This window comes from Carassius gibelio, chromosome A23 (assembly GCF_023724105.1).
Source record: "Carassius gibelio isolate Cgi1373 ecotype wild population from Czech Republic chromosome A23, carGib1.2-hapl.c, whole genome shotgun sequence".
NCBI lineage: Eukaryota > Metazoa > Chordata > Actinopteri > Cypriniformes > Cyprinidae > Carassius > Carassius gibelio.
The window spans coordinates 20,652,839-20,664,057 of record NC_068393.1 but is presented as its reverse complement, the minus strand read 5'-3'; the positions used below and the strand labels follow the sequence as shown (position 1 = coordinate 20,664,057).

At 34.1% G+C, this 11,219-nt stretch overlaps 1 protein-coding gene across 1 annotated transcript; it reads right to left on the bottom strand.

The window, feature by feature from the left end:
* Positions 1-5,040: 5,040 nt before the first annotated feature.
* zfp64 (zinc finger protein 64 homolog (mouse)) lies at positions 5,041-10,186 on the bottom strand. The gene is made up of 6 exons (XM_052541380.1): positions 10,033-10,186; positions 9,142-9,297; positions 8,884-9,000; positions 8,709-8,771; positions 8,365-8,616; positions 5,041-7,206 (listed from the first exon to the last, which is right to left on the bottom strand). Exons 1-6 carry the CDS (start codon positions 10,052-10,054, stop codon positions 5,924-5,926), a joined length of 1,893 nt encoding a protein of 630 aa, XP_052397340.1. The 5' UTR covers positions 10,055-10,186; the 3' UTR covers positions 5,041-5,923.
* Between the last annotated feature and the right edge of the window lie 1,033 nt (positions 10,187-11,219).

The following is an 11,219-nucleotide window of genomic DNA, read 5'->3' as shown; positions in this document are numbered from 1 at the left end:
ATAATACTAATTTAGAATATAGCTGGTACAGGAAGTAAAAAAATAAAATAATAATAATCATATTTTACCGGTAAAATATGATTTTTGGACATTAATCCAACTAGAACCACACACACACACACACACACGAAACACTTACCGTGTGTGTAAAATAAAACAAAGACTATTGGTGTACAAAAAATTACTATTTCAGTCTTTCTACTTCACATTTAATTAATATATTACTAGCTGATTCTGCTAGCAATTTTTATTTGAGTTTTTTTTTCAGTGTAGAAAGAACTCTATACTGTGAAAAATGGTACATAAGAAGAAAAGGGATTCTTTGTTGAAACTATAAGGAAATCAAAAAAATATTCAAAGAGAAAAATGTAAGGTCAGATTTGATAATATACGCAAGGAATTGAGTTAGGTGGTTGGAAGCGAGGGGTTAAAAATATATACATGATGTCAACTGAAAAAAAAAAAAGTTTTTTCCAGACAAACAAAGTTATTAAGTAACATTTTGAAGGAAGATTATGAACAGAAGTATATTAATTGTGGACAATAAGAACAGAAATTAAGAAAGTAAAAAGGTCAATTTTGATTGCATGTCGACTTCATAATGTGATATTCCTAAAAAAAAGCAAAATGCGTCCTGATGTGTTTCTCCAGATATCTGTTCAAACTGACCATAGAACAGCTTCACAGCGCTGGATAATCACAACACAGCACATCTGACAGCGTTAGCCTTCGCTCCTGTTTGAACATCATTCATACTGAGAGAGAGAGAGAGAGAGAGAGAGAGAGAGAGAGAGAGAGAGAGAGAGAGAGAGAGAGAGAGAGAGAGAGAGAGAGTCCTGAGCTGCTAAATCTATTAGCACTGATGGAAACATCAATGCGCTCTTGTCCCTGCAGACTCCCACTCAGATGTAGCCTTCACTTCCATGCAAACACACGGCGGTCTGAAGAATGCAGCGGGGCACAGTGACAATGAGGTCGCCAAATATTGACTTCTGTCCAGTGGAGAGCTCGTGCTTTTAGAAATGCAAGGAAAGATCAGAGGGGCTGTTTTGAAAGCATCTGGAACATCAATTATTGACTGAGATCACCAGTGAAAAAATAACCAATGAAGAAAGTTAGCTACTCATTAATAGTGAATAGAAAAATTGAAGAATCAAATCCTCACTAACACACATCCAATATGTTTCACAAGATATCTAGCGGTGATAAAAAAAATCACTGTAATTATAAAGTAAATAATCTAAGATTTTCATAAAATTAATGATAAAAAATGAAGAATTGCACTGAATAAAAAATGAATCAAATGAGTCAAAGAATCTAGACATAAAAGATGGATGTTATTTTAATGCGTTTCATGCTTGGTCCATTAAAAAAAAATACAGTTAATCAGTTCTTTACTGTAAAAATCAAATCAAAGATCCAATTCTGATAAATCAAATATTTATTTACACATGACAGGGACTGGTGGAATTTATTTCCCTTTATATGTAGAAGTGATGCTAATAAAGTAAATAATTACACTTTTTAAATAATATTAGTATAAAATAGAAAAACAATTTGCAAAACAGAACTGAATCTGAATAGTAAACATTGAATCTCAAAGATTCAATTCTAAAACAATTTTATTTACTGTAACATTTCTTTACTATAAAAACTGAATGAAGGAGTCAATTCTGAAAAATTACATAGGCCTGTCAAGACAACACCAGGGCTGGTAGAATTGATGATATATGATGAAATCGCTTTATATTATTAATATAGTATATATTAATAATACAGTAAATAATTACACCTATATACAATATTATAGAAAAAAATTAAAAATTGAATGGGGAAAAAATGTAATAATCAAATGTTTATTTGATTCATTCTGTAATATACTGCAAATAACAAATCAAATATTTATCAACACAACACTAGAGCTGGTTTATTTCATGTTAAATGTAGCAGCAATGAAATCACTGCACATTAATTAAATACACTTATAAATCATATTATGAAAATCTAAAATTAAAAAGCCTATATAAAAATGCAACGGAAGTTAAAAAATGAATCGAAGAATCAAATGTTTATGTATATACATACACAGTTGTATCTACAAACAAAGAATAATTATTATAATTTTTTTGTATGTAGACAAAAAAAAAAGACTGGTTATTTTGGCGTCTTTTAATTCTTTGTATAATTCTAAAGTTTGTGTTATAACAGTATCTATTGTATTTATTAATTGCAAACGTTGAATCAAAGATTCGATGTCAAAGAATCAAATCGATCAAATGAATCAAATCTTTATCTATCCACACCGAAGTAGGGCTGTTGTTTTAGTGGGGTGAATTTCATGATCAAGAAACCACTGAACAGTTATAACTGCACACATTAACTGTATAAAAATTGTAAAGATTGCAACATTTTTCGCCACATTCAGGCGGTTCTGGAGTTGCGAGAGGATATCAACTGTGAGTGAAATATGAAATGCATGTCGCTGGTAGAAAGCAGGTGCTGTCTCTCTCTCTCCAGCTCACCTATCCTCAGAGAGGAAGAGGTCACAGGCTTGATCTGGTTGGATTAGATGAACTCAGCTCACGCTCATGGTTTGTGGCGGGGAAATGGCCTGATATGACACTGGTGGTCAGACATATGCACGCACAAGCAAAATGCAGCACTCATATTTCATGTGTCTCCATCTGCATCTCTACAACTGCCTGAAAGATCTTATCTCGTAACTGTCACTGCAGGAAATGCGATAGTTCTCGTGCATATGTAGGCACTGGTTAACTGCTACAATGTGGATATCAGCTACAGGAGCCAAATCAAAGCACAGGCGCATGTAATATCTGCTGGGTTAACTTTTATTTCCAAAATTACACTGAAAACACCAGATAAGAGATGAGCGATGCCTTGCTGAGATTAAAGAAGTCAGTGTTGTGAAGTTTGCACTGCCATCTACAGGCAAGATGTACTAAACAAAACTATTTTATTTCCAAGTCTGTATGTCCTGTACAGAGCACATTCAGGGCTTTTCAGAGACATACAAAAATACACCTTCTCCCTGGTCTTTATATGACTGATATTGACAGAATGAACACATTTAGCACTCTTGGGGAAATATGATAATGTTTTCTAATTATGTAAATTTGGCTCATTTTAAAAAAGGTTTGTCGTAAATAAATAAATCTTAGAAAAATGTTATGGCATTTCAAATCGGGATAAGATGTTTTGCTCCTAAACAGGGCATCAATTTCAAACATGTCTTCTGTAGAGGACAGCAGGACAAACATCAAGTTAATCACAACAATAAATTATAGAGCTATATTTCTATGAAATATGAGATATTCTTATGAAAATGTTGCCACGTTATTACTCCCATTATTACACTTCCTAGAAACACATTAATATGCAAATTAGATGCAATGTATAGATACATGGTAAAGAATGAGAATATCAATTTATGGACATATTAGTCACATAAAGTAATGTAGTATATCAAACGGTTATATCTTTCATTACATAATTGAGATGAGTCTAAAAATAGCTTGAAACCTAAAAACTGATTGGTGAACGAAAAAACAAAACATTGTTTTAGACTATACAGGCCTTTTCATGTCCATTTTTTAAAATATATAATTTAGTCCTACAAAGGATTTAGAATGAAATATGAATGAAATATCTTTTTTCAAAAACGTTCTTTTCTCCATTTGTTTCTTATGCACCAACAAATGACATAAATGACATAAAAAAAAGAAAATAAAAGGTTGGTCTAGGACAGCTCTGCGGCTCTGTACATTGGTTTTGATAAGAATCAAGACTGAAATGAGTAATAACAAGAAGAGATGAAATAAAGGGAATTTTGTGACAAAAATGCCTAGAGCTTATACAAGCTATTTGATAACTATAGTTAACACTTTAAAGCAAGGTTTCAGTTGATGTTTAATGTAGGGATGTAACACACCACAAGCTGGTTGAACATCCATACAAATTTGTGACCCTCGAAATTTAGATTTATATTATACAGCTTTATACTGCATTGTTTGTTATGATGGGACAATATTTGGTTGAGATACGACTATCTGAAATTCTGGAATCTGAGAGTGCAAAAAAATCTAAATACTGAGAAAATCACCTTTAAAGTTGTCCAAATTAAGTCCTTAGCATTACATATCACTAATCGGATATTTCATTTTGATATATTTATGATAGGAAATTTACAAAATATCTTCATGGAACATGATCTTTACTTAATACTCTAATGATTTTTGGCCTAAAATAAAAAATCTATAATTTTGACTCATACAATGTTTTTTTTTGGCTATTGCTACAAATATACCCCAGCAACTTAACACTGCTCTTAACTTAACTTAAGCGACTTAACTTATGTGCTCCAGGGTCACATAAGTGATGATTCAATTCAGTTGAGATATTAAACGAATTGTGATACAGTTGGGGTTGGGAGTTTATATAAATGCATCTCTGATCACGGCTGTTTCGTAAGTGCCACACGTTTGATTTGGGGTTTGCTGTAAAATTTCAATTTAGTTTTGTCATTTGACTTCTTTAAATTTCACAAAAAAAAAAAAAAAATGTGTATTGCGTATCATATCGCATTGTGAGTCGTTACACTTCTAGTTAAGAGGATTTATTAATATGAACCAACAATGAACAATTTTTACACAAATTAGTTCATTTTCACCATTAACTAATGTACTTTTAAAATCAGATGTATCTGTTAAGATTAAAACTATTATGAGCTATGATTGTATATGTATTAACTAACATAAACATTAATAAATGCTATACAAGTATACTGAGCATTATACATATCTTTACTGTCACTTTTGATTAATTTAATGCATACTTGCTGAATAAAAGCATTAATTTCTTTAAAAAAAAAGAATAAAAAAAACCTTATTGACCCCAAACTTTTACAAGGTAGTATACTTGTGTAGAGTATGTTCTGTGAAGGGTTGTGCTTTAGTTAACAGAGCATTAACCACTAAACCACCAGGAAACAGAAAATACAAATACAATATGGTAAAACAAGTCTCTTATTTAAAAAGAAGAATGTTTATTTCACTGTAAAATAGAGGGAGAAAAACATACTTTGTCTACTTTTGATTTGATGGATAACTTGAAAATGAAACAATGACTCCCTGATCCAACATGGCAACCTTATAAATGATGCTGCATTCAGCTCTTGTCAGAATTAATTGCAATAATTACACATTTTCCAATGTAAGATCCATTCATGTCTTTTTCAAACTCTTAATTTTAAGTTCCCACTCTTAATTTTGTGAAAGCTCTGATTTCTCCCACCAATGTGCATGATTGAACCAAAATGGCAGCAGTTTGCACAGTTAACAACAAGTTAACAAGGTTTTAATCTCAACACTATTTTTACAGGTGTTAATATGTGCGCTTTTGTTTTCTCCAACAAACTTCCACATGGATCCATTTTGGATGAACACTGAAACATTTCTGAGGTTTATAATTGTTATAATTAAAGTAATTCCAACACAACATGAACAAAGCATTAGTTGGATAAAGAAACAGGAAATTAACCAAACAAACAGTTAATTTTATCTTCATGTCAGACCTTCATCAGGACAACACCATATTTAATTTTTGATGTGAATGAAAATGGGGCTGTGAGGAATAGAAGTAAAGTGCATTCAATGGATTGTATTGTTGTTTAATGAAATACCAACTGCCCAGTTGACGAAACGCCTTAACAAAGAAACTTAAAGTAGAAAAAAAAGCATGTAAAGTTGGGAAAATTACAAAATCTAGGGCCTTTATATAGTGCGTGCCATTATAAAACTCTAAGTCCAATCCTCACAGTCTCATTTTAACCCGTATTTAATTCAATATGGTGTCTAGCCTAATTAAAGTCAACATCACAGTGGAATCTCGTTATTCGCGCATAAAACTACGAATCACTGATGTCCACCGTATTGGAGTCTGAAAATAAATGGTGTGGAGACAGTTGGTCCTGTTCCTGTGTTGAAATCGACAGAGGGAGACTTTGAACAAGAATGGTTTCAGGTGGACCCATATCTAAACTATCTTCAGCGTGCTCAGAAATGTCCTGAGACGAGGAACCATCAATGTTCAGGGGTTCTTTTGGGGTGGCAATCGCTGGATTCGTCTCCGTTACCACCGTAACCTCAGTCCCACCCTCCTGGATGAGCTTGTGGAGGCTTTCCAGGTCAGAACAGGATGTTATGAAGGTGTGTGTGCCGTCGGAAGCGGACGCAGAACACGAGGCGATGAAGTTATGGGTACTGGTTTGAGGGCTTGTTTCACTGGAGTCGATCTGAGTGAGTAAAACCGTTTGGTGCTCGAGGCCGGACTCTGGCGCTAGCATGTTGACGTGCTGTATTACGGGGTTCAAAAGCACGTTGTGATCCTCTGGACTGAGTAGAATGGCTCCAGCCTTTCCAGTGGCAGCTTGGACAAAAGTAGCCTCCGGTCCTATAGAGGGCGCCATGATGATCTTAAGATGTGTCGTGTTGTAGGAAGACGGTGTGTCGGCTGTGACGGAGGTTTGTCCCGCTGTTTGTACTGGTTGATTGGTAACAGTTTGACTTTGTTGTTGTATTTTACTGTTATGCTGCCTCTTGTGGCTGCGAAGAGAGTCTTCCCTGACGAATGAAGCCTCGCACAAGTCACAACGAAACGCTCGTGCTGCTTCCAGTCTCGCTCGGTAACGCGAGCTGAGAGGTTTCGGAGGCTCCTCCCCCGTTTCGCGTTCTCTTCCAGACTTACCCTGCTTGTCCAGTTTATCTGCGTGACACTTCCTCCTGTGAATTAACAAATTACTGCGCTGCTTACTAGCAAATGAACAGTGCTCGCATTTAAAGGGTCGTTCGTCTGAGTGCACGCGCTCGTGGATCTTGAGCGCCCCCTTGCTTGAGCAGGAGTAACTGCACTCGCTGCACTGCAAAGGCTGGGCCGGCTGGTGCTGGCGGGAATGGTGTCGCAGAGCAGCTTTGGCGGAGCACTGGAATTCGCATTTTGAGCAGCGGAAGGAGTCCGAGGCGCTGTGTTTCAGCTGCACGTGGGATTTTAAATTAGCCTTCATCGCACAGCGATATTCGCAGAGATCACACTTATAAGGCTTCTCGCCGGAGTGAACCCGACTATGGCGCTTAAGGTCGGAGTTGATCTTGAATTTGGCATCGCATTGATTGCACTGGAACGGGGCGTCACCTGACGAAACATGTGAACTGAATACATCACAGCTCCACTACTTCACAAAAAGGAACAAGGTTCTAATCATGCTGTTTTGATAGCATCATACTTATCTAGCAAACACACAGATGTACAACTATATTTTGACATTTCAATTCGTTAATCTTTTGGCCAAACGTATGTATTTATATAACTGAATGCATGTGTTCTTCATTTTCATAACATGAGCAGTTTTGGCTTTGATAACAAGAAACAGGAAAACCAGTGTTATCTTATGAATCTTTTGGCAAAGTTTCACATGCATTATCGTAAATTCTCAATAATCAGCTGTACCAGGAAATATTGTGCAGCTGAAAAAAACAATTAGAAAAACACTTGACTTTTGTGTGTTTTTTAAAATGATTTTAGTTGATATTTATTTTTTTATTTTAATTGTTAACGAGTTTTATATATAAAATGGATGAAATAATGTGTGATATATATATGTATGTGTGTGTGTGTGTGTGTGTGTAAAAATTACACTGTAAAACCGAACAGTGAAATTAATCAAATGAAATTAGTTAATTGCACTCAAATAATAATGAAAGTTCATTGGACTTAATTTAAATAAGTTCTGTAAACTCAAAATTTTGTTGTAGTAAGGTGAACTTAAAATGATTGTTTTCTAGTTCCCAGCATGCTTTGCATCAGAAACAAGGAAAATAAATCAGGTTTTCGCCATCTCGCAATCTCAGTGAAAATTAGAGGAATTCTGCCAGTTAAGAAGGGCTTTGACGTGTAATTAAGAAAATCAGCACTAGGTGCCAGATTAATGCCAATAACTTGGATGTATCTGTAAAAGTGTTCTCTAATTTATTTTTCAAATATCGCAGTGACCCTGAAATTTATGAAATTATGTTTATATGATATGTGTATGCTATATGTTTGATCTCCACTTTGTATCTATCTATCTATAGCAAAACAGTTATATTGTAAAATATTATCACAAATTAGGGAGGAAAAAACTATATTTGAGTACTTTTGCAAAGGAACAATGCTTTTTTTTTGGTGGGGGTGCAATGTAATGCATCCTTCGTAAATAAAAGTGTTACTTCCTTTCAAAAACACCTAACATTTTGACATACTTCAGAACATCTCTGATATTTATTCTTGCAAATACACAGGGTCTGTGCTCACCTGTGTGAGATCGGAGGTGAACGGTCAGCTGGCTGGAGTTGCGGCTGGCGTAAGGGCATATCTGACACTTAAAGGGTCTCTCATCATAGTGGATGCGGAGATGCTTCTTCAGGCTACTGCTGTCGGCCGCTGCGTACGGACAGTACTTACACTTGTGCGGTTTCTCTCCCGTGTGCAAACGGCTGTGAAGATTCAGCTTATCGCGACGACTAAAGCGTTTATGGCAGAGTTCACACTCGAAAGGCCTCTCACCTGAAGAGAGGAGTCAGATCTCAGCATTTTAATGTGCATTTGGCATCGTTTGGTAATGATAAAGTTTGAGATGATCCCATGAAATGATTTACCAGTGTGTGTTAAAATATGTCTCTCCATGTCTTTTTGGCCATACTGAGTTTTGAATGTACAACCTAAGGGCACAAAATGAACCAAAACAGCTTTTAAGCCCCATAGAGTGGAGATATTTCACTTTAAATACTTCATAAGTAAATATATGAAAGTAAGAAATGCAATAGCACTAACCTGAGAATGTGCATGTGTGTCTTTTTTGACTTAGTGCAGGTTTCAGCTTTTTGGAGGGGGCTTTCTGGGCTTTGGTGAGGGTCTTCTTGACTTTTGGTACACATGTCTGAAATGACTCTGACACCAAAAAAAAAACAAAAACACACTTTTGTGACTACTCAACAGCGCAGTATACTATATATGAAGGGTCGTATACTATATGATCCTTCACTATATGAACTTTTAAAAGGGACGTTAGTACTTGGACATTAGCCTCACCACTGGGCCCAGCGTTTCGGGATGATATATGAGTCGACGGGATCTGGCAGCAGTTTTGCTTGTGTGCAAAGAAGTGTTCAAAGTTGTTGTACTGCTGTTTGCAGAAGCCACAGATGTGGATGTCAGGACTCACTTCTACTAACAGGTGGTTTATTCCTGTGGGGAAAAAAAATACATATACATACATATATATTTATATATATATATATACACACACAAACATATATACACACACACACACACATATATATATATATATATATTCAATAAATAAATGTAACGAAGTAAATACAAATATGTAATATATACATGACTATCAATTTTATATATATATATATATATATATATATATATATATATATATATTTTTTTTTTTTTTTTTACACCAAGCAAAAAAAAAAAACAAAAAAACAAGTATATGTATTATATATTATTACAATTTTGAAACTGAACTGTATATTGTGTATGTATGTATATATATATATATATATATATATATATATATATATATATATGTGTGTGTGTGTGTGTGTGTGTGTGTGTATATATATATGCTTGCACACACACACACACACACACACACACACACACACACACACACACACACACACACATTCAAATTGTAACATATAATATCAGAAATATGATTAAGTATATCAAATTGTAATATTAACTTTTATTGTCTGTAGAGACGTTAAGTTAACAATGAATACAAACTATATCAATTAAACTTTATTCTTAGTATTATATACCAGAAAGGACTTTGATTCCTTCATATATCAACCTAACAGTGTAAATATATTCATCATGGTTGGGATCATTTGAGTTACCTGTAACGTTACTGCACAGAAATCTCTTTTCGAATCTGTTTTCGAACAGTGTTTTTTGTACCTTCTCCGCTGAACGTTGCCATGTGGATCTTGAAGCCCGCTGAGACTCGATCTGTGAAGTATCTGACAACTTTAATGCACCTTGTTGTTGTTCTGTGTCCTCTTCATTTCAAACGCTTTTCAGCAGAGTTTGCGGTTTTTGCGACAGTGTGAACTGCTTGACGGTAAACATCGGGGCAGCGATAGCAAAGAGCGCCTCACGCGTCAGGAGCGAGTATTTCACCACTGACATCTTGCTACCGAAAAACAGGTTTTGGGAGGCGCACACGTTCAATTAAAATATTTTTTTCATTTTCAGTCAACCTTTCCTCACTACAAGGATTTTTAGCCTTTAAATAATGATGAAGAAATCTCCTTGGCACTTGGTTTGTATTTCATTCTTTATAAGTCTTCCTTCACTTTTGACTGCAGTTACATCAGATGAACACACGGCGGCGCCCGCGCTCCATCATTCAACATAAATTTTATTTTATTATATATATATATATATATATAATTTTTTTAGAACGACACATAATTATTTATTTGCTTATTATTATATATATTAAATTATATATTATTATACATAACATTATTAAAAAATGTATATGTATAATATACATGTATATGTATACATGTATACATGTATATGTATAATATAAATCTAATTTTCATAAAAATAAATATTATATATGTATATAATCTTAACAATATATTATTATTATTATGTAAAAACTGTATTTGTAATAGTAATATTACACATTGTAATATATTTATATTATATTTGTAATACTAGAATAGTATTATTTGTATACAACCCATTTACACATTTTGAAAGTGCAAAGCAGTATGTATTTCTGTAGCATTATAATTGTTATTGTTTTTTTATTTTATTTTTACCATTCTTTATAATATTTACTAATAAATAAATGTAATTAATATGATTTTGATAAAAGATAACACACACACATATTTTTTCACACTACCAAACATTTTATTATATCTGAAAGGTCCAGGATGTTTAATGTACTCAAGTTTATTAATCAAAAGCATGTTCACTGCAATAGACAAAGATGAATATTTAATTCATTAATATTACAGTGAGCTGATCTTGAGCTACAAAACAACACAAAACAGATTTGAGTTTCACAAAACAAACTCATTCAGAAAGTATATGTGTTTCCATCGCCGCCAGCAGACAACACACTG